At 47.3% G+C, this 24574-nt stretch overlaps 1 protein-coding gene across 2 annotated transcripts in view; it reads left to right on the top strand.

Moving 5' to 3' along the window:
* The window catches only part of LOC139228534 (insulin receptor-like), a 253998-nt gene that overhangs the window by 23859 nt on the left and 205565 nt on the right, over positions 1–24574 (top strand). For both annotated transcript variants that reach the window (XM_070859618.1, XM_070859617.1), the window contains exon 2: positions 23991–24539. In XM_070859618.1, the coding sequence (XP_070715719.1) occupies positions 23991–24539 (549 nt within the window). The remainder of the gene's footprint in view (positions 1–23990; positions 24540–24574) is intronic.

Here is a 24574-nt window from a genome sequence, read left to right as displayed (position 1 = left end):
CCCCCCCCCCCCAACCCCACCCCCGGTTCCATGCTCCCTGCCCAAGAAAAATATCGATAAGGGAGCTGATGGAGGAAAGAGTGCAATTACCTGTCCAGTGTTCACTCATTCAGAAGGTAAACACTTCTGTCTCTCCGGTCAGCTGTCTTCCCTGTAACCAGGGCACAGTTCCCAGGGCAGACACGCACTGTTTGATCCTGAAATGTCATGTCCTGTTGCAAGATGGGTTTATGGGGTTTGCAATGAGGCCGGGTACTCCAGTCATTTTCGATTGCAATTATTCTGCCTCTTTTGGGTTAATGCGAAGGGATTTTTGGCTCTGCAATGATGCAGCGTAACTCAGCAGTTGGTTTGTGTTGTGCCTCTGGAACGCACTGAAGCCAAACATGAGACCCCCTGGGGGGGAAGAGAGAGAGATAGATATAGAGAGAGAGAGATGGTCTGTCTTTCACCACTGGGGTTTGGCACGGTGAGATATTATTCCGCTATGTTAGCTGTGGCTCAGTGGGCAACACATTCACTTCTGAGTCAGAAGGCTGTAGGTTCAAGTCACATTCCAGGGACTTGAGCACAAAAATCTAGGTTGACACTCCGAGTGCAGTGCTGAGTGAGTGCTGCACTTTCGGAGGTGCCGTATTTCGGATGCGTAGTTAAACCAAAGCCCTGGTCTGTCCCGAGGTGGACGGAAAAGATCCCATGGCACTATTTCGAAGAAGAGCAGGGGCGTTATCCCCGGTGTCCTGGTGCCAATATTTATCCCTCAATCAACATCACAAAAACAGATTATCTGGTCATTATCACATTGCTGTTTGTGGGAGCTTGCTGTCTGCAAATTAGTTGCTGCGTTTCCCACATTACAACAGTGACGACTATCCTCCAAAAGAGGTGGTCGTGAAAGGCACTAAATAAATGCAAGGCTTTCTTTTTAAGATGTGCTTGGGTGGTTTGTGAGATTTACTGGGTGGTTTCTAAACATAAGAAGGATTTCTCTTTGTAGAAGTTTAATAAAGTAGACACCTGCAGTCCCAAAATGTGGCCATGGTGGAGTGGCGTTGTGTGTTGGTGTGCGTGGGCAGAGCTTCCTCCTGACGACGAATGTGATCACAGCCCACAGTGCCATGTGGGTGCTTCAGGTTTATCTGTGCACTCTGTGCAATATAACCACAGCCTTGGAATGTGACCCCAGGTTGAGAGTATCGCTGGCAGACAACATGTTACGCAGTCAGTACATTTGAACAACAACAATATAGAAAGAAAAGAAAGACTTGCATTTATATAGCGCCTTTCACGACCACCGGGAATCTCAAAGCGTTCTGCAGCCAATGAAGTACTTTTTGGAGTGTAGCCACTGTTGTACTGTGGGGGAAAATGGGAGCCAACTTACGCACAGCAAGCTCCCACAAACAGCTATTTGTGATAATGACCGGAGAATCTGTTTTTGTTATGTTGATTGAGGGATAAATATTGGCCCCAGGACACCGGGGATAACTCCCCTGCTCCTCTTCGAAACAGTGCCATGGGATCTTTTGCGTCCACCCGCGAGGGCAGACGGGGCCTCGGTTTAACGTTTCATCCGAAAGACAGCACCTCCAACAGTGTAGCACTCCCTCAGCACTGCACTGGGAGTGTCAGCCTGGATTTAAGTGTTCAAGTTTCTAGAGTGGTACTTGAACCCACAACCTTTAAAAAAGGAGGCAGACAGAAAGCAGGAAATTATAGACCAGTTAGCCTAACATTTGTCATTGGTAAAATGCTTGAATCCATTATTAAGAAAGCTGTAGCAGGACATTTGGAAAAGCATAATTTAGTCAAGCAGAGTCAGCATGGTTTTATGAAAGGGAAATCGTGTTTGACAAATTTGCTGGATTTCTTTGAGGATGTAACGAGCAGGGTGGATAAGGGAGAACCAGTGGATGTGGTGTATTTGAAGATCCAGAAGGCATTCAATAAGGTGCCACAAAAGATTACTGCACAAGATAAAAGTTCACTGGGTTGGAGGTAGTATATTAGCATGGATTGGCTAACTAACAGAAAACAGAGAGTCGGGATAAATGGATCATTTTCCAGTTGCCAAACAATAACTAGTGGAGTGCCACAGGAATCTGTGCTGAGGCCTCAACTATTTACAATCCATATTAATGATTTGGATGAAGGTTCTGAGTGTAACGTAGCCAAGTTTGCTGCTGATACAAAGCTGGGTGGGAAAGCAAGTTGTTAGGAGGACACAAATAATCTGCAACGGGATATAGACAGGTTAAGTGAGTGCGCAAAAATTTAGCAGGTGGAGTATAATGTGGGAAAGTGTGAGGTTATCTACTTTGGCAGAAAAAATAAAAAAACTAATTATAATTTAAATGGAGAAACTTTACAACATGCTGCAGTACAGAGAGACCTGGGGGTCCTTGTGCGTGAAACCCAAAAAGTTAGTATGCAGGTCCAGCAAGTAAACCCGAAGGCAAGTGGAATGTTGGCCTTTATTGCAAGGCGGATGGAGTATAAAAGCAGAGAAGTCCTGCTACAACTGTACAGGGTATTGGTGAGGCCACACCTAGAGCACTGTGTACAGTTTTGGTCTCCGTATTTAAGGAGGGATATACTTGCATTGGAGGCTGTTCAGAGAAAGTTCACCTTAGTTGATACTGGAGATGAGGGGGTTGACTTATGAAGAAAGGTTGAGCAGGTTAGGCCTGTACTCGAGTTCAGAAGAATGAGAGGTGATACCGAGACATATAAGATAATGAGGGGGCTCGACAAGGTAGATGCAGAGACGATATTTCCACTCATGGGGAAATCTAAAACTAGGGGGCGTAGTCTCAGAATAAGGAGTAGGCCATTTGAAATTGAGATGAGGAGGAATTTCTTAATTTCTTAGAGAGTTGTAAATCTGTGGAATTGTCTGCCCCAGAGAGCTGTGGAGGCTGGGTCACTGAATACATTTAAGACGGAGATAGACAGATTTTTGAGCGATAAGAGAAAAAAGGGTTATGGGGAGTGGGCAGGAAAGTGGAGCTGAGTCCATGATCAGATCAGCCATGATCTTATTGAATAGCAGAGCAGGCTCGAGGGGCTGTATGGCCTACTCCTGCTGCTATTTCTTATGTTCATATGTTCTTAATCTTCTGACTCAGACGAGAGTGCTACTCACTGAGCCACAGGTGACACTATAGCGCTTTAACGTAGTAAAATGTCCTAAGGCGCTTCACAGGAGCGAAAGAGCTAGGCTTGTAAGGAGGGTCTTAAAGGAGAAAAGAAAAGGCGGAGAGGTTTCGGGAGGGAATGTCAGAGCTTCGAGCGTAGGCAGATGAAGGCACGGCCACCTTTAGTTGAGTGATTTAAAATCAGGGATGCTCGAGGCCAGAATTAGAGAAGTGCAGACATCTCTGGGTGGGGTGGGGGCATGGGTTGTGGGGAGGTTCTAGAGATAGGGAGGGGCGAGGCCATGGAGGGATTTGAAAACAATGATGGGAAATTTAAAATGGAGGTGTTGCTTAACCGGGAGCCAATGTAGGTCAGTGAGCACAGGGGCGATGGGTGAGCGGGACTTGGTGCGAGTTAGGACACGAGCAGCAGAGTTTTGGCTGACCTCAAGTTTACGGAGGGTCGAACATGGGAGGCTGGCCAGGAATGCGTTGGAATAGTTGAGTCAGGAGGTAACAAAGACATGGATGAGGGTTTCAACAGCGGATGAGCTGAGGCAGGGGCGTGGATGGGCGATGTTACAGGGGTGTAGGTTATATGTTGTAGGTTATATTTGAGCAGGTGCTATGTTGACCTTTTGAGGCATATGTTGACAAAAAGACAACAGCATATCGATCTTTCAGAATAAAAAGGAAGTACTTGTGTCTATGGAACGCCCTGTGCCTTCGGGACATCCCGACCTTCACCAACAACGAATTTTCCTGCAGTGCAGTTACTGTTGTTACGCAGGCAAACATGACCATCAATTTCCGCAGAGCAAGATCCCACAAATGGGGTGAATGTCGTCGGGTGAGGGAGGAATCTTGATTAAGGCTGCAGCGAAATTCCCCGCTCTTCTAATGACGCATGCCATGAGATTTCTTTTTATACCCACTCGATTGAGCAGATTGGGGGGGCGGGGCCTGGATTTAATGACTCATTCCACAACTGGTGCACGTGTAGTCAATGTTCCCGCTAATCGTGTTTGGCCCCGTTGTATTGAAAAGCCGTCCGCGCGGATTCCCGAGAGCAGCTCACGGGGAACATTGCTGGTCGCCATCGAATCGGCATGGGCACCGCTTAAATTTTGCATCCGACAGCTGACAAATCTGTATGTGTGCTGGTGAACGGGTATAGAGTGTGTACGTGGACCATGTACAGTAGACACCTCCAGTCGCTGGAGAAATGCGACCAATGATGTCTCCGCAAGATCCTGCAAATCCCCTGGGAGGACAGACGCACCAACGTCCTCGACCAGGCCAGCATCGAAGCACTGACCACACTCGACCAGCTCTGCTGGGCAGGGCCACATTTTCCGCATGCCAGATACGAAACTCCCAAAGCAAGCGCTCTACTCGGAGCTCCTTCACGGCAAACGAGCCAATGGTGGGCAGAGGAAACGTTACAAGGACACCCTCAAAGCCTCCCTGATAAAGTGCAACAGCCCCACTGACGCCTGGGAATCCCTGGCCAAAGACCGCCCTAAGTGGAGGAAGTGCATCTGGGAGGGCGCTGAGCACCTCGAGTCTCATCGCCGAGAGCATGCAGAAATCCAGCGCAGGCAGCGGAAGGAGCGTGCGGCAAACCAGTCCCACCCACCCTTTCCCTCAACGACTATCTGTCCCACCTGTGACGGGGACTGTGGTTCTCTTATTGGACTGTTCAGCCACCTAAGGACTCATTTTTAGAGTGGAAGCAAGTCTTCCTCGATTCCGAAGGACTGCCTATGATGATGATGACAGTGTCGGCTGTCCTGCAACATGATGAAACTAATTGATCATCGGTAATTTACACACTTTTTGTTGGTTGCACAGATTTTTTACAGCACAGAAGTAGTCTCTCCTACAAGTGGTCTATGCTGATGTTTATACTCCACAGGAGCCTCCTTCCAGCCGACTACATCTCACCATATCGGCAGAAACTTCTATTCCTTTCTCCCTCACGTGCTTATCTAGCCTCCCCTTAAATGCATCGATACTACTCGCCTCAACCGCTCCCTTGTGATAACGAGTTCCACATTCTCACCACTCTCTGGTTAAAGAAGTTTCTTCTGAATTCCTTATCTGATTTATGAGTGCATTTCTTGTATTTATGGTCCCTAGTTCTGGATTGCCCCACAAGTAGAAAGTCTTCTCTCTGTCTACCCTATCGAACCCCTTCATAATAGTAAAGACCTCGATTAGGTCACCCCTTCGCCTTCTCTTTTGGAGAGAAAACCTATCTGTTCCTTTCATTCCATTTAGTTACAACTTTCGGTTCTGTTGTGCTTCTTGTATCGAGATATATGTCTCTGAAAGATTGTATCTCTTTTTAGCTAGACTTTCCAGAGTGTTTTAAGTTGACCTCTAATAAATATTCCATATCTCAGCTTTCCAATAACTTTCATAGTTTTTGACCGTATAACCTTGCAACCCCGCAAAGTGAACAAGTATTTTGACAAAATCCAGGTGGTAGAAGTTTGGAAAACTCTTCCGCAAATGGCAATTGGTGCTAGTTAATTTTAAACCTAAGATTTAAAAAAAGACTTGCATTTATATAGCGCCTTTCAGGACCACCGATGTCTCAAAGCCAATTAAGTACTTTTGGAGTGTAGTCACTGTTCTAATGTAGGAAACGTGGCAGCCAATTTGCACACAGCAAGCTCCCACAAACAGCAATGTGATGATGATCAGATCATCTGTTCTTTAGTGATGTTGATTGAGGGATAAATACTAGCCAGGGCACTGGGGAGAACTCCCTTGCTCCTCTTCCATATAGTGCCAAGGGATCTTTTGCGTCCACCTGAGAGAATAGATGGCGCCTCTGTTTAACATCTCATCCGAAAGGCGGCATCTCCGACAGTGCCGCACTCCCTCGCACGCGGAGGCAAGAGTGCTACCCACTGAGCCACAACTTGCACAGCACTCGACAGCCATGTGTATGTAGTTTATAGTCCCAGTCACTGGGTGGCAATCAGGTGGGAAACTTGGCTGATTATCCCCCTACCCCGCCACACACTCATTCGACCACAAGGATGACCTCGATTTGCGATTAACCAACTGGTCCGATGGGATTTACCTGGAATTTCCCCTGTCTGTACGGGCTGTTACCCACTGGACTGTGCACTGGGGAGCATTGTCTTATTTTCCTTTGATCTTTTTATGGTCCTGTTTCGAGCAGATCGTGCTTGTGTGACCTCCTTTCAAACAGCATAGGAGCTCGAGCTGAAAGGAGGAGGTTGGGAACTGACCTCGTACCACATATAAAAAAAAAACATCTTGGGGTTTACCGTTGCGGTTTGAGCTGATTGCACAAGAGGCGTGCTTCAGGAACTGGTGGTGAACACAGGTGTCTCATTTGTATAAAACAAAAACTAACATTGAGAAATAGGTGCTGGGATCCGTGTCCAAGTTCTTTATGAACATACGGGCCGCATGTGCTTTCTCATCAACCGTCTTACGGTTTTTGTAATTCAACCATTTGGCGATGAACAAGAGCAGCTCGAGGTTTTTAAAAAAAAAAATTTCACTCGTTACTTTCCGCCGAATGATGGGCTCGGGTTGGGAACTCGCCACGAACCTACATGCCTCCAACACACACCTCCAACTCCACACACCCGTCCCTCCAACCACCGTCTGCCCCACCTGTGACGGGGACTGTAGACCCTGCATTGTTCTCATCAGTCACCTTGGAACTCGTAGTGTGGAAACAAGTCGACTCCTGGGGGGGGGGTGTGGCTGCTGAAGAAGACGACGACATACCTCCACATGAGAAGCCGTTGGTAGTGGTTTCACTCACTGCGATGGTGCGCTCGTCGGTGAACTGTGAATATAACTTGTGGTTGTGAAGTTCGTGGAGAGGCAGCGAGATCCGTCTTTCTGGTTGCTTTGAATGAGCGTGTTTGAACCAGTCAGTGTTTTTGGAGATTGCAGGGTATATATATATTTTTTTTCCAAAAAGCTGCGTTTGTTCAGCTGCAGTTAAAGCTAATGAGGCCACAGCTGTTTGGGCGAGCGCTGCACTATATTTTTGGAAATAGGAGGTGGGTGGGGTGGATTGACCCATCCACCTCCATGGCACGAACCTGGTATTGCAGTACTTCCAGGAACGGTGCTTGGGCTCTAGGCCTTTTGGCTAAGAGCATTGGCGCAGAGTGATCCTTGATGTGTGCAAGGTGACCTCTGGCGTTTGTGATCTGACAAAGAATTGGAAAGATTGGCTACGAAAAATTTATATAGGGCAGCACCAAAAAAAAAACGAAAAATGGGGGGGGGGGGGCACGGTTTAATGTTTTTGTTTACTCCAAAAGAGTTTATATAGGGCAGCAGGTAGCTGGGGGCGGGGGGACATTGGAACACAATCAAAGGCTATAAACATGCAGTTGTGCGGTTTGTAAACTTTAATCCGATTTTCGAGATTGCATTGCAACCTTTACACTCTTAATATGGATATTATCTTCTGTAATCCATTTTTTGTGTGTGCATTTCAATTTGTAAGTTTATGGTTTAACAATATTGTCGACAAGTCACAGGACTGGGCTTGTTGGCTTGCAGACCAGCGTTTGATGCATTGCAAAGGAACAGGGTGACTCATTGTTGTCATTGCAGTGTATATTCAAGGGGGTTACAGCTTGCCCAGTGTGTTTGCTCGGCGATGTTATTTCACTTACTGGTACGAATACACTATAGACACACACATTGGACTCGACAATATGTTTCTGTGCTGTTCCAATCTGTCTCTGATACTCTACCATTGTAGAATCCCTCATCCATCCCATTGTTTCCAACACGCGATTGACAGGGTGGATGCTGTGAGGCTGTTTCCTCTGGCTGGAGTGTCTAGAACCAGGGGGAGAGTGGGTCGGGGCACAGTCTCCGGATGAGGGGTCGGCCATTTAAGACAGAGATGAGGAGGAACCTTTTTGCTCGGAGGGTTGTGAATCTTTGGACTTCTCTGCCCCAGAGGACTGTGGAGGCTGAATCATTGAACTATAGGGGAGTGGAGGGTTATGGGGAACATGCAGGAAAGTGGAGTTGAGGCCAAGATCAGATCAGTCATAATCTTATTTAATGGCGGAGAAGGCTCGAGGGGCCGTATGGCCGACTCCTCCTAATTCTTCTGTTCTTGAGTATATTCAAGGCTGAGATCAATAGATTTTTGGACTCTCGGAGAATCAAGGGATATGGGGATCAGGCGGAACAGTGGAGTTGAGGTCGAAGATCAGCCTTGATCTTACTGAATGGCGGAGCAGGCTCGAGGGGCCGAATGGCCGACTTCACCTAGTTCTTATAATTCTTGTGTTCTCCCTCATCCGCTACCCAACCTCCAACGTGCGTCAACTCCAAATTGCAAATTCCGCTGTCTGCGTTCTATCCCACCACCCCTTCCTCGTTGACCTCCATTGGCTTCCTGTCCCCCAAATATGTTGATTTCAGTATCTTGGTTATTGTTCACAAATCCCTGCATGGTTTTGTCCTCCTGATGTGACTGCAATCTGCAGGCCCAGCTTGCTAGTTTGCAGCCTGTGTTCTGTTTCTGGTCTCCTGTGCTTCTCTCTCCCTCCACTCCACTCTTGCTGGCGGAGCCTTCGGTCATTGTCAAGATCCTGCAAATCCCCTGTGAGGACAGATGCACCAAGATTAGCGTCCTCGACCAGGCCAACATCCCCAGCATTGAAACACTGACCACACTTGACCAGCTCCGCTGGGCAGGGCCACATTGTCCGCATGTCAGACACGCGACTCCCAAAGCAAGCGCTCTACTTGGAACTCCTTCATGGCAAATGAGCCAAAGGTGGGCAGAGGAAACGTTTCAAGGACATCTTCAAAGCCTCCTTGATAAAGTGCAACATCCCCACTGACACCTGGGAGTCCCTGGCCAAAGAGCATCCGGGAGGGCGCTGAGCACCTCGAGTCTCATCGCCGAGAGAATGCAGAAATCAAGCGGAAGGAGCGTGCGGCAAACCAGTCCCACCCACCCCTTCCCTCAATGAATATCTGTCCCACCTGTGACAGGGACTGTGGTTCTTGTATTGGACTGTGCAGCCACCTAAGGACTCATTTTTAAAGTGGAAGCAAGTCTTCCTCGATTCCGAGGGACTGCCTATGATGATGACCTTCAAAAACTCCCTTTGAAACCTTTTTTTTTGTCTGACTGCTTTCGGTCTTTTGGTTACTTGTCTACTTGTGCTCGATGTGTTTTTCTCCTTTCAATCAGATGCCTTGGAATGCTTATTACTTCAAACGCACTTTTTAATGGTTCACTTAATTCACCACCTCACATTTCTCCCAGCACAGCAAGTGACGAATCTTGAATGACCAATACTTCAGACTTGTGTTACTCAAAATGTCAAGAGCAAGCAGTCACAGTGAAATTTCACATGCACCATCACAGTTGAAACTACTGGGACACTGAGGGAAGAGGACCACGCGCGATAACGCACTGCGGACACATGCATTTATATAACGTCTCTCTCAAATCACACAGTGGGTCACATGTCGTGCTATGGCTCAGGTCGGTAGCACTCTCACCTCTGAGTCGGGAGGTCATAGGTTAAAGTCCCACTCCAGAGACTTGAGCCCAAAAATCTAGGCTGACATTCCCAGCGCAGTACAGAGGGAGTGCTGCATTGTCGGAGGTGCCGTCTTTTGGGTGATATGTTGAACCGAGGTACCATCTGTTGTGCCTTGGTAAAAGCTCCCGTGCCATTACTTTGAAGAAGAGCAGGGGAGTTATCCCCGGTGTCCTGGGCCAATATTGATCCCTCAACCAACATCACTTTAAAAAAAAAAAAAATTATATCTGGTCATTATCACATTGCTGTTTGTGAGAGCTTGCTGTGCGCAAATTGGCTGCTGCGTTTCCCACATTACAACAGTGACTACACTTCAAAAGTAATTCATTGGCTGTAAAGTGCCTTGGGGCGTCGGGTGGGTCGTGAAAGGCACTATATAAATGCAAGTCTTTTCTTTTACTTTGAAGCACGTTGATTCTTGTGTGTTCGCTACCACATGGAGTAGTTGACACGAACAGCAGAGGTGCATTTAAGGGGAAACTAGATAAACACATGAGGGAGAAAGGAATGAAGTGTATGCAGACAGGGTGGGATGAAGTAGGGTGGGAGAAGGCTTGTGTGGAGCATGAACACCGGCATTGGCCAGTTGGGCTGAATGGCTTCTTCCTGCGCTGGTCACTGTTCGCAGCATTTGGCTTCAAGTCACGATCAGAAGATCCACTTCTCAAACTTTCGAGCAAGTTTATGATACTTGCTTTCTACTAAGTTCTACTAAGGCAAACCCGGCAGTTATTTTGCAAGGTCTGTCAAACAGCTTTATTGAAATCTTGTGAAGCTAATGGAGATTATTAACATTTTATGAACTGAGAACTGCTTTTGTTTGTGATCAAAATCAACATATTTGATGCAAATTTAAAAAAAAAAATTTTTTTTTGATACGCTCATGCGCATCCTTAAACTACTTAATTGAAACAGGGGAATAAAGTCTTGCGTTTATATAGCACCTTTCATAAATCGCTCAAAGCACTTCACATGATGAATTATTTCTGGAGTGCAATGATTGCTACATTGGAACAGTTGCCCGTCACAGTTCAGAGGTACTTGTACCTTTTGGGATTAACAGGAAGGAGCCATAATCGCTCTTTTGTTTTTTTAAACAGTTAAAACGCTAGAAAAGGAAAATTCCTGCCAGAGTTCGATGTTGAATAATCCAGATGTTGAATTTAAAATTCCACAGCCAATTAAAAATTTAAGTCTGCATTTCTTAAATTCCATTAATCTAATATCCGATTTCACGATTGCTAATCTGTTTTAAAACGCTCAATTTTTGTTCAAAACTTTAAAAAAAAATGTTAAGTAACGGCCCAATTTTTGAGTGATTGACCCCTCTGAGTGGATTAACAGATGGCCAACTCGCTTTGTTTTGGTTGGTTCCTAGAAATATGTACTTCAACTGAGAGCATTTCCTCCTCCTTCATAATTCAAATTGAAGTATCTGTCTGTTAATACAGTTAAAACTCCTGTCCACTTTTTAACCACTATATATTCCTATATATATGTGAGGTAATGCACTTTGGGAGGGTTAACAAGGAACGGGAACGGTAGGACACTGAGAAGTGTAGAGGAACAAAGGGACCTGGGAGTGCATGTCCACAGATCCCTAAAGGTAGCAGGCCAGGTAGATAAGATGGTTAAGAAGGCATACGGAATGCTTGCCTTTATTAGCCGAACCATAGAACAGAAGAGCGGGGTGGGGGGGGGGGGGGGGTTATGCTTGAACTGTATAAAACACTAGTTAGGCCACAGCTAGAGTACTGCATTACAGGAAGGACGTGATTGCACTTGAGAGGGTTCAGAGGAGATTTACGAGGATGTTGCCTGGAGTGGCGAATCTTAGCTATGAGGACAGATTGGATAGGCTGGGTTTGTTTTCCTTGGAATAGAGGAGGCTGAGGGGAGACTTCATTGAGGTGTACAAAATTATGAGGGGCCTGGACATAGTGGATAGAAAGGGCCTATTACCCTTAGCAGAGGGGTCAACAACTAGGGGGCATAAATTTAAAGTAATTGGTAGAAGGTTTAGAGGGGATTTGAGGGGAAATTTCTTCACGCAGAGGGTGATGGGGGTCTGGAACTCACTGCCTGAAAGGTGTCGGTTGGTGGGGATGTTGCATTTTTTCAAGGAGGCTTTGAGGGTGTCCTTGAAGCGTTTCCTCTGCCCAACTGCGGCTTGCTTGCTGTGTCTGAGCTCTGAGTAGAGCACTTGCTTTGGGAATCTAATATCCGACCTGTGGGCGATATGGCCTGTCCATCGGAGCTGATCGAGCGTGCTCAGTGCTTCGCTGCTGGGGATGTTGGCCATGGGCAGCTGGGAGCCTTGCTGTACTCTGTCCACGTGGGCAGTTTTCCGTGTGTTAAACCAGACAGTGAGCGTTGATGGGATTGTTTGGCAGGGAGGGGAACCCAGCCAAAGCCGCTCCTAGCATCGTTTGACATCTACCCATTCGCCGTTTCCAGCCGAGGGTCGTAGGATGGACCACCTTTCCCATTTTCTTTTTTCTTTCAAGTCCTCCTGTAGCCCAGCATCACTCAGGCCAAACGCAACACCTCTACTGCTGTCCCAGGTGAAGTCCGCTAATTTAATACGGACCGGGATGTGAACCAGAACTCCACCACATGGTGGAACATTAAAGAATTAACTTGCATTTGTATAGCGCCCTTCATACCTCTGTACGTCCCAAAGCGCTTTACAGCCAACGAAGTACTTTTGAAGTGTAGTTGCTGTTGTAGTGTTGGACACGTGGAGAAATCTACTGTTTGGGTTCGGCGATCTTGGCCGTCGCAAGTGCATTATTTGCAAGCAAAAATCTTCACCTACTTTCCTGTGATTATGTACCGAGCCTGTGCCAAATGGAGGTGCACTGGTGGTGACCAGGTGCAAGGCCACGTAGCTGAGCACCAAATTAATCCAGGATGTACCGCGAGTGCAAATAAAGCTGTTTGTCTTTCATTGCCACAAACACATGCGATTGTTGACAAAGCATCGTGTCATTTCTTAATTGTGTTCTCACCTGTCGCAGATGGTACGTGAAGGACTGACGAGACTTTTCAACTTTATTTTGAACTTTCAGCAAACCCCCTTCCCCCTCTTTCCTTCCCCCGCCCCCCCCCCCCACAAACTCTCCTTTCACTGATACACAACTATGTAGAATTTAACTTTTCATTCTCTGGATGTGGGCATTGTTGGAATTAATTGCCCATCCCTAGTTGCCCTGAGAAGGTGAAGGTGGGTTACCATCTTCTGTTTGACACCACTCAGTGGCATGCTAGGGCACTTCAACAACAACAACTTGTATTTATATAGCGCCTTTAACGTAGTGAAATGTCCCAATGCGCTTCACAGGAGTATTATGCGATAGAAATTTGACACCGAGCTGCATAAGTAGAAATTCGCGCAGATGACCAAAAGCTTGGTGAAAGAGGCATATTTTAAGAAGCGCCTTGAAGGAGGGTGGAGAGGCAGAGGGGTTTAGGCAGGGAGGTCCAGAGCTTGGGGCCTCGGCAACAGAAGGCACGGCCACCAATGGTTGAGCGATTATAATCAGGGATGCTCAAGAGGGCAGACTTAGAGGAGCGCAGATATCTCCGGGGGAGGGAGTGGGGGTGGCAGTGGGGGGTGGCTGCTGCGGTTGTGGGGCTTCAGTAGCACTTTAGAGGGAAGTTCAGGGTCGATCATGGCTTGCTGCTGGAGTCGCACCTGGACCAAATCCAGTTAAGGGTGGAGGGTTTATTTCCTGTAAGGACATTAGTGAACCATTTGGATAATTTACAGGTATGGTAGTGTAGTAGTTATGTTACTGGAATTAGTAATCCAGAGGGACAGACTAACAATGTGAGTTTATATCCCACCAGGGCAAGAATCTGAGCGGGCTTGACAGGGTCGATGCTGAGGGGCTGTTTCCCATGGCTGAAGAGCATAGAACTAGGAGGAATAGTTTCAGGATAAGGGGTCGGCCATTTCGGCCTGATGAGAAATGTCTTCACTCATGAATGTCTGAAATTCTCTACCCCAAGGCGCCGTGAATGCTGAGTCTCCGGTATATTCAAGGCTGAGATCGATAGATTTTTGGACTCTTGGGAAATCAAGGGATATGGAGATCGGGCGGGAAAGTGGAGTTGAGGTCGAAGATCAGCCATGATCTTATTGAATGACGGAGCAGGCTTGAGGGGCCGAATGGCCTACTACTGCTCCTATTATGTTTTTATGTTCTTATCCCTGATTTTAATCATACTGCCATTGACGGCCGTGCCTTCAGCTGCCTAGGCCCCAAGCTCTCGAGTTCCCTCCCTATACCCCTCCGCCTCGCTCTCTAAGCTGCTCCTTAAAACGTATCCCCTTGACCAAGCTTTTGGTCACCTATCCTAATGTCTCCCGTGACAAATTCTGTTTGATAACGCTCCTGTGAAGCACCTTGGGACATTTTACAACATTCAAGGCGCTATATAAATGCAAGTTGTGTGCGCGCACGGACGCTCAGCCAGCAAGGATCACTGGATAGCGATCGGCAGCAGGAGTCCCGTCTTTCCCTCTTTCCCCTCCCTGAACAGGGGTCACTGGAGCCCAGCTGTGGCCCTGACTGCCACAATCCAACTCTGCACAGATCGAGGAGCAAGCCCTGTGTTTGCATGGCTCGGCTATGCATTCTCCTCCTCAGACACAAGTAGATTAACTGGTCATTCATCTCGTGTGCTGTTGGTTTCGATTTCGACAGTGCGCAAAATTTAATTCCAAAAAAAAATGTATTTAAGAAGTTTGCAGGTGATATAATAGTCAGCCGTGTGGTTGATAATGATGAAGCTAGCTGTAGACTGCAGGGAAGATATTAATGGACTGGTCAGGTGGGCAGAGAAATGGCAAATGGAATTCAGTCCGGAGAAATGTGAGGTAATGTATTTATGGAGGGCTAGCTAACAAGGGACGGGAATACACAATAATTGGTGCCAGGATTGGATAATTTTAGCTGTGAGGAAGGATTGGATAGGCTGGGCTTGTTTGGAGACTTGATTGAGGTGTATAAAATTATGAGGGGCCTCGATAGAGTGACGTGGACAGACCTATTTTCCTTAGCAGAGGGGTCAATAGCCAGGGAGTGTAGATTTAAAGTAGTTAGTAGAAGGATTAGAGGAGAGTTGAGAACTTGTTTTCACCCAGAGGGTGGTGGGGTCTGGAACTCACTGCCTTCAAGGATGGTAGAGGCAGGAACCCTCATCACATTTAAAATGTACTTGGGTGAAGTTCCGTAACCTACAGGGCTACAGACCAAGAGCTGGAAAGTGGGATTCGGCTGGATAGCTCTTTCGGCCGGCACAGACACAATGGGTTGAATGGCCTCATTCTGAGCCATAAATTTTTTATTACTCTACGAGATTCGCTGCACTTCAAAGTAATTCATGGTAGGTGAAGCGCTTTGTGATGTGATAAAGCGCTATATATAACTGTAAACTAGCTTGGAATTATTTATTTGAGTTCAACTCCTCCAGGTTATAATAATTATGATGCTTTGCACATGTACTCAGATTTTCTTTTTAAAGCAATCACGGCATTATATATTCCTGAGGAAACTGCTTGGAGGAAATGATCATATTGCATGCATATATTGAGCCTGACCTGCATAACTCCCAACGTGACACTGCCCTTTAATCACTCGGAGTGCTTGTTTTCAAATATTCATTAATTTTATACACCTCAATCAAGTCTCCCCTCAGCCTCCTTTGTTCCAAAGAAAACAACCCCAGCCTATCCAATCATTCCTCCGAGCTAAAATTATCCAGTCCTGGCACCATTTAGTGTGTATTCCTTGCCTTGTTAGTCCTCCCCAAATGCATTACCTCACATTTCTATGGACTGAATTCCATTTGCCACTGCTCTGCCCAGCTGACCAGTCCATTGATATCTTCCTGCAGCCGTTCTGTTCTCCCTCGGTTTAGATAGCGGAAACATTGCATCCTACCAATTAATGAGAAAACCTCCCTGTGGTGATCCAGACAGTTGTTATTAATGCACCTTGCTTTCTGTCCTTTCGAACAGATCAAATGTCACACACGCAGACACACACACACACACACACACACGGACACATGCAAGCGTGCTCACATACGCGCACAGAATTGAAAAATCTAGTGAGTAATTCACTTCTATTTACACTGTACATCACCAAGGTGCTGAAAGTATAAAATAAAGTTGAAATGCCTCGTTAGTGCAGCCTGACATGTCTACTGAAGATAAAGCTTTATGTTGGCAGATTCTGAGAGATTTTATCTAAGCTGGATTGACTGAGAAGCAACTGAGCCAAAGTCTGACTGTGGGTTACGCAGCACATTTTTACAAAGTTAATCCTAAGTGTATTTCGTGCATTGGAAACTAAAGGAAATACGCAACTTAATTAGATCGCACTTGTATTTTTAACTGTGTCTGTTAGGTTTATTCTTGAAGAACAATGATTGAACTGTGTGTGAACTTTGTGCTTATTAGGGAAGTGTTGGTGCGAAGAGTTGGAACATTTTCCATTTTTAGTACACTTGTGTCGGTATCAGATGTTCTCGGGTCAGGCGTAGTCTGGTTAAGAATTTAGGGTAAAGCCCCCTCTGCTCTACCCCTGCACGGCAGCCCTGACCTCAAAGAATTGCCCCCCGCAGCTCCCCCCCCCCCCCCCCCGCCATCCCCCACGACTAGACAGTCCCCCTGCACTGAGCTGATGTCAGCTGTGGCTCAGTGGGCAGCACTCTCGCCTTTGAGTCAGAAGGTTGTGGGTTCGAGTCTCACTCCAGAGACTTGAACACAAAAATCTAGGCTGACACTCCCAGTGTAGTGCTGAGGGAGTGCTGCACTGTCGGAGGTGCCGTCTTTCGGATGAGACGCTAAACCGGGTCTGCGCTCTCGGGTCGATGTAAGAGATCCCACGGCACTATTTCGAAGAATAGCAGGGGAGTTATCCCCAGGTGTCCTGGGGCCAATATTTATCCCGCAACCCAACATCACTAAAGGAAATGATCTGGTCATTATCACATTGCCGTTTGTGGGAGCTTGCTGTGGAAATTGGCTGCTGCCTTTCCCACATTACAACAGTGACTGCACTTTAAAAAGTACATGATTGGCGGTAGAGCATTTCGGTACGTTCTGAGAGTCATGAAAGGCGTTATAGAAATGCACGTCTTTCTTTCTCTGATCTCGGCCTGGCTGGAGCTGGATGCTGCAATTGGGCTCGATATCTGCTCTGCTTCGGGAGCAAGTTTGAAAGAAATCCGTGAGATCTGATGTGGGGACAAAATCTGGCTAAAATTAAGAAAAGTAAGTAACTTTTTAGTTAGTTTTGGAGTTTCACACTCGTGTTTCTCCCTTGCTCTGTCCGAGCTCTCTCTGTGCCACAGCTTTTAACTTTTAACAACACCTCAAAATCTGCTTCCCCGCCCCCTTTTCCAAAACCGGTGCCCAATTTCTGCTCTCTAGTGTATCTGTTGAACTTATTTCTTGTGATTCTCTCTCATGATTTTGAAAGATGGAATAACAGGCTGCTGGGTCTGCTCAACCATGTCTGTGTAATCCTTGAGTAAACAAATGAAAAATGTAACACATACGGAGACAAATTTACTCGTCTGAGCCTGTCGTTGCACTGTGAGCTGTTGATGAGATCACTTATCAATTGGCATCTGCGGCTCACTTTGACGCAGGTAGATCTGTCAGAATGACCTGGACGTATCTGTGACATAAGCATGTTAATCATTACCGTACTGCTTTTTGATTGACTTAATAAAACGGTATTTGCGTTAGCGTTGAACTTTAGTGACTTGCTCCGTCGGCAAGTGCAGTAGCTAATTATCTAAAACAGACGCCAGACTTGGCCGTGGGATCAGCGACTCGTTGATCTGCTTTTTTTTAATATCGAGCTGGTTTGAGGCAGGAATGTTGGAAAAGACACTGGAGAACTCCCTGCTCCCCCTTCAAACATGCCACGGGATCTTTGATACGAGCGTTCGAAATTGACGGGCAGGATTCCCACACTCACGACGGCATGAGTTTCCATGTCCAATCTTTTGCCCCCTAATTTTTTTTCCTTTGGTTTCACCCCTTCAACATGCGAGGAATTTCACGTTTGGGGAAAGCCCATCATGGGTCGCACGGGACCGGCACACCATTGCCCGACCACGCAGCTTAGGAGTGAATTCTTCTGTCCAACAGGCTTGAGAGGCTTATTGTCCTATTCCTGTTCCTGTGCCGCCTTGTGGTTACTGTTTTATTTTGTAGGTTGCTGGAGGATTACTCCGATATGAGCTCATCCGCTGCCAAAGCCCTCATCCATGCCTCTGTTACCTCTAGACTTGACTATTCCAACTCATTCCTGGCCGGCCTCCCACATTCTACCCAAGGTAAACTAGAGGTGATCCAAAACTCGGCTGCCCATGTCCTAATTCGTACCAAACCCCACTCACCCATCACCCCTGTGCTCGCTGACCTACACTGGTTTCCAGTTAAGCAACGCCTCGATTTCAAAATTCTCTCCTTTATTTTCAAATCCCTCCGTGGCCTCGCCCCATCCTATCTCTGTAATCTCCTCCAGACCCAAAGCGCCCGAGATGTCTGCGCTTCTATAATTCTGCCCTCCTGAGCATCCCTGATTCTAATCACTCAACCATTGGTGGCCAGTGCCTTCTGTTGCCTGGGCCCCAAGCTCTGGAACTCCCTGCCTAAACCTCTCCGCCTCTCTTTCTTTCTTCAAGTCGTTCCTTAAAACCTATCTCTTTGACCAAACTTTTGCTCACCTGCCCTAATTTCTACTTATGCAGCTTGGTGTCAAATGTTTTAAATCTCGTAATACTGCTGTGAATTGTCTTGGGACGTTTCACTATGTTAAAGGCGCTATTTAAATGCAAGTTGTTGATTTTTCTGGCTCCATCTACGCTTTACTCTACCTTTGAGTATTGTTGGGGGATTTACAGGAAATACGTTCCACAGATGTTAAGGGAAAATCGAATGCAGATCTTGAAAGCTGAGAGATTTTTTATAGTTGATGGGTTAGAATCTGTGGCACATGGGAGAAAGGAAACTCGAAATCCGGTTGATGTAACGTCTTAAAAATGTAACCTAATCCCCACCTGACATTTCCCCCCCTCCTCCCCACCAAGTGCTGCCGAGTTCTGGTTGTTGTAAATATTCTGCAGCTTTAGTGATATTATGAGACAGTTTCTAGACCCGACTCGGGAGAACATAAGAAATAGGAGCAGGAGTAGGCCATAGGGCCCTTCGAGCCTGCTCCGCCATTCAATAAGATCATGGCTGATCTGATCATGGACTCGGGTCCACTTCCCTGCCCGCTCCCCATAACCCCTTATTCCCTTATCAGTTAAGAAACTGTCTATTTCTATCTTAAATTTATTCAATGTCCCAGCTTCCACAGCTCTGAGGCAACGAATTCCACAGATTTACAACCCTCAGAAGAAATTTCTTATCTCGGTTTTAAATGGGCGGCCCTTTATTCTAAGATCGTGCCCTCTAGTTCTAGTCTTCCCCATCAGTGGAAACATCCTCTCTGCATCCACCTTGTCAAGCCCCCTCATAATCTTCTACGTTTCGATAAGATCACCTCTCATTCTTCTGAATTCCAATGAGTAGAGGCCTAACTTCCTCAACCTTTCCTCATAAGTTAACCCCCTCATCCCCGGGATCAACCGAGTGAACCTTCTCTGAACTGCACTTGGCGAGGAGCAGTCTGTTCCGCCTTGAAGGAGGGAGCGTCGCACTCCTTCGGTTTGGCATTGCACGGCTTACCGCTCCCGAGTTAGTTTAGCTCACGCAGTTCATCTGTAACACCTCCCCTGGTTATGACGAGAAAGGTCATACAACGGTAAACGCTCACCCGACCTTCTCCGCCCCCCACCCACCGCACGGGCGGAGGGCTTCCAGCGTTTTCTGTTTTTAAACTTTAGATCTCCAGCATCTGCTGCATTTCAGTTTTAGTTAAAGATGAACGCCTGTTGCTGTAGCGGTGAGTAACGATTCAGTGTTGTTGTTTGATAAAGCGCCTTGGGGCGTTTCACGATGTTGAGGGTGTAGCATCACTGCAAGTTGTTTCAGGCAAGTGCAGGGAAGCACAGTAATGGTGGCAAAGACTCGACAAAAGGAGGCAACATTAAAGGATATTGGGTTGAAACCCATGTGCCCCGCGACCTGCACTGCCTCTTGTGTGGCCTTACGACCACAAAGTGCGGCCCATTCAGATTCCTTGTGCAGGCGTGGTATCAACATTGTGAAAGCTGGAGAGCAGCCTGCACAGACCTTGCAGATGACTGGGCTGTGCAGCTTAAAAAGAAAGAAAGACTTGCATTTATATAGCGCCTTTCATGGCCATCGGATGTCTCAAAGTGCTTTGCAGCCAATGAAGTACTTTTGAAGTGTAGTCACTGTTGTAATGTGGGAAACACGACAGCCAATTTCCGCACAGCAAGCTCCCACAAACAGCAATGTCCCACAAACAGTCGCTGGAGAAATACCACCAATGATGTCTCCGCAAGATTCTACAAATCCCCTGGGAGGACACACGCACCAATGTTAGGGTCCTCGCCCAGGCCAACATCCCCAGCACTGAAGCACTGACCACACTTGGTCAGCTCCGCTGGGCAGGTCACATCGTTTGAGAGCCTCATGTCTGGCCTGCAAAGCAAGCGCTCGGAACTCCTTCACGGCAAGCGAGCCAAAGGCGGGCAGCGGAACCGTTACAAGGACACCCTCAAAGCCTTCCTGATAAAATGCAACATCCCCCACCGACACCTGGGAGTCCCTGGCCAAAGACCACCCTAAGTGGAGGAAGAACATCCGGGAAGGTGCTGAGCACTTCACGTCTCCTCGCCGAGAGCATGCAGAAATCAAGCGCAGGCAGCGGAAGGATTGTGCGGCAAACCAGTCCCGGCCACCCTTACCCTCAATGACTATCTGTCCCACCTGTGACGGGGACTGTGGTTCTCGTATTGGACTGATCATTTTAAGAGTGGAAGCAAGTCTTCCTCGATTCCGAGGGACTGCCTATGATGATGAATGACCAGATATTCTGTTTTTTTTTTGTTATGTTGATTGAGGGATAAATATTAGTCAGGCCACCGGGGATCACTCCCCTGCTCTTCGAAATGACTCTTTTACATCCATCTGAGAGAGCAGACGGGGCCTCGGTTTAACGACTCATCGCAAGACGGTACTTCCAACAGTGCTGCGCTCCCTCAGCACTGCACTATCAGCCTAGATTTTTGTGCTCAAGTCTCTGGAGTGGGACTTGAACCCACAACCTTCTGACTCAGAGGCGAGTGTGTTGCCCACTGAGCTACTAGCTGACAGCTTCGCTGGGACATTGATTGAACCCCACATCAGTGCATACAGTACATCATTGCTGCTAGGTGGCTTCATTAATTAAATGTCATGGTAACAGAAATAGTTAATAGTTTTAAGACCCTTGCCCAGCTGCAGTTAGTGGATTGGACATTCATGTTTAATGTCATACGTTCAACAGCAGAAAACGAAATACATTACCAAGAAAACTTGTGTGTGCTGTCGTTGAAATTTTCTTGCGCCTCTCATGCCCCTTGGGGCATCCCAAACGCTCCAGAGCCAATTAATTACTTCTTGAAGTGTAATTGGGTTTGTTTTGTGGCGGCCAATTTGCACATGGCAAGGTCCTGCCAACGGCAGTGAGATAAGTGTTTGTCGGGATATTAGGTGAACTATTTACCTAGTTTTTATTGTGGTCACCTGAACAAGCAGACCGGGCCTTCGGTTTAACGTCTCATTGCAAGACGGCACCTCTGACAGTGCAGCGCTCCCTCAGCACTGCGCTGAAGCGTCAGCCTAGATTATACGCTCCATTTTCTCTGGAATGGGGCTGGAACCCACGACCTTGAGAGACGGGCGAGGCTGCTGCATCTGGGCCAAGTCTGACAACAGTGCAGTATGAGGGCTGCCAACATAGCGACATGCATTTATACAGCACCTCTAACGTAGTAAATATCCCAAGGCATGTCACTGAGGCGAAACAACACCGAGTGTTGGCGGGCACAAAGACTAAAAGCATTGCCGCAAAGATGGGTTTTGATGAAACTTTTCAAGTGGGGCGAGAAAGAAAGAAAGTTGTTGATTTATATAACTCCTTTAACGACCACCGGATGTCTCAAAGTGCTTTACAGCCAATGAAGTACGGTCACTCTTGTAATGTGGGAAACGCGGCAGCCAATTTGCGCACAGCAAGCTCCCACAAACAGCAATGTGGTAATGACCAGATAATCTGTTTTTGTTATATTGATTGAGGGATAAATATTGGCCAAGGACACCGAGGATAACTCCCCTGCTCCTCTTCCAAATAGTGCCACGGGATCTTTTGCGCCCACCTGAGAGAGCAGACGGGGCCTCGGTTTAATGTCTCATCTGAAGGATGGCACCTCCGACAGTGCAGCGCTCCCTCAGCACTGCACTGGAAGTGTCAGCCTGGATTTTTGTGCTCAAGTCTCTGGAGTGAGACTTGAACCCACAACCTTCTGACTCAGGCGAGAGTGCTGCCCACTGAGCCACAGCTGTCACTATGAAGTAGCAAAAGGATTGGATTAGGACAACTAAAGACTCTGCCACGATGGTGGAGCGTGCAAGCAAGTTATCTGGGGGTGTTTGTGATTCTGATGTTCGTGTCTTCGTTACCTCCTAGGCGTGACTATTCCAAGTGCTCTCCTACCGGCCTTGCACCTTCGGTAAACCTGAGCTCATCCAAAACTCTGCTGCCCGTGTCCTAACTCGCACCAAATCCCGCTCGCCCATCGCCCCCTGTGCTCGCTGACCTACATTGGCTCCCGGTCCGGCAGCGCCTCAATCTTGAACTTCTCGGCCTTGTTTTCAAATCCCTCCACGGCCTCGCCCTCCCCATCTCTGTAATCTCCTCCAGCTCTGCAACCCTCCAAGATCTCTGCACTCCTCTAATTCTGGCCTCGTGAGCATCCCCGATTTTAATCGCTCCACCATTGCCGGCCGTGCCTTCAACTGCCCGTGGGCCCAAGCGCTGGAATACCCTCCCTAAACCTCACTGCCCCTCTCTCCTCCTTTTAAGACGCTCCTTAAAGTTAACTCTTTGACCAAGCTTTTAGTCATTGGGCCTAATTTCCCCTCGTGACTCGGTGTCAAATTTTGTTAACGTGCCTGTGGAGTGCTTTGGACATTTTACTACCTTAAAGGCGCTATATCAATGCAAGTTGTTGCTGTTTTGAATCTGACTATATTTTTTTTTAAAAATTGTAGTGGAAAAACTCCTTTTGTGTTGCGCTGTGTGTGTGTGTGTCCGGGTGTGTAATTATCCTTACAAACACGTAGCTTGTGGTTCGAACGCTGGAGTAAGCCAAGTGGTGCATCAAGCGTGCTCTGACATCTATTAGCTGTGGCAGCTTTTGCCGCCTTAATTACAATTCCCTTAATTCCCGAGTAACACAAGAACGGCGATGAGGGGGGTGGCTTATGAGGGTAGGTTGGGCCTCTACTCATTGGAGTTCAGAAGAATGAGAGGTGATCTTATGGAAACATATAAAATAATGAGGGGGTTCAATAAGGTGGATGCAGAGAGGGTATTTCCACTCATAGGGGAATCTAAAACTCGGGGACACAGTCTTAGAATAAGGGGTCGCCCATTTAAAACTTAGCTGAGGAGGAATTTCTTCTGGGGGTTGCAAATCTGTGGAATTCTCTGCCTCAGAGAGCTGTGGAGGCTGGGTCATTGAATATATTTAAGGCAGAGATCGACAGCCTTTTGAGCGATTTTAAGGGAATAAAGGGTTATGGGGAGTGGGCGGGGAAGTGGAGCTGAGTCCATGATCAGATCAGCCATGATCTTGAATGGCGGAGCAGGCTCGAGGGGCCAGGTGGTCTACGACTCTTGCTCCTATTTCTTATGTTCTTAATATCAGAAATAGGAGCAGGTGTAGGCTATTTAGTCCCTCGAGCCTGCTCCACCATTCAATAAGGTCATGGCTGATCTGATCTTGGGCTCAGCTCCACTTCCCCGCCCACTCCCCATAACCCTTGACTCCCTTTTCGTTCAAAAATCTGTCTATCACCACCTTAAATATATTCAATGAACTAGCTATAGGAACATGTCCTGAAAGTTCTTGAAAGGATTTGAACTTTACCGAGTTAATGCGCGAGTTGTTAAAAAATATTTTTAAAACTATTAACCACTGTTTCCTATGCTGTGAATTGTTTCACGGTGCTGTAATAAGCATTAACTTTCTCCTCTCTTTCTCTTCTTAGTTTGTCAAAGCATAGATGTTCGGAACAACGTCACACACTTGCACCAGTTGAGGAATTGCACCGTTATTGAAGGGAATCTGCAGATCCTGCTGTTGTTTGGCACCAAACCGGAGGATTTCCGCGGCCTGAGCTTTCCGGAGCTCACCATGATCACGGACTACCTGCTGCTCTTCCGCGTGTACGGCCTGGAGAGCTTGAAGGACCTCTTCCCCAACCTGACCGTGATCCGCGGGACCCGCCTCTTCTTCAACTACGCCCTGGTCATCTTCGAGATGCTGCATTTCAAGGAGATCGGCCTGTACAACCTGGCCAACATCACCCGGGGTGCGGTGAGGATGGAGAAGAACCCAGAGCTCTGCTACCTGTCCACGCTCGACTGGTCCAAGATTCTCGACTCGGTGGAGGACAATTACATCAAGTCCAATAAAGACGACCGAGAGTGCGGCGATGTGTGCCCGGGCACCTTGAAAGGAAAAAGCAGCTGTGCCCAGACAGTGTTCAACGACCAGTTTAACCACCGCTGCTGGACAAGTGAACACTGTCAAAGAGGTAGGCTTGCACAAGAAGTTTAGTGTTGATGGATG

Source organism: Pristiophorus japonicus, chromosome 18, assembly GCF_044704955.1.
Source record: "Pristiophorus japonicus isolate sPriJap1 chromosome 18, sPriJap1.hap1, whole genome shotgun sequence".
In the NCBI taxonomy this organism is placed as follows: domain Eukaryota; kingdom Metazoa; phylum Chordata; class Chondrichthyes; family Pristiophoridae; genus Pristiophorus; species Pristiophorus japonicus.
The sequence above is the reverse complement of the archived record's forward strand: the minus strand, read 5'-3'. Positions and strand labels throughout refer to the sequence as shown.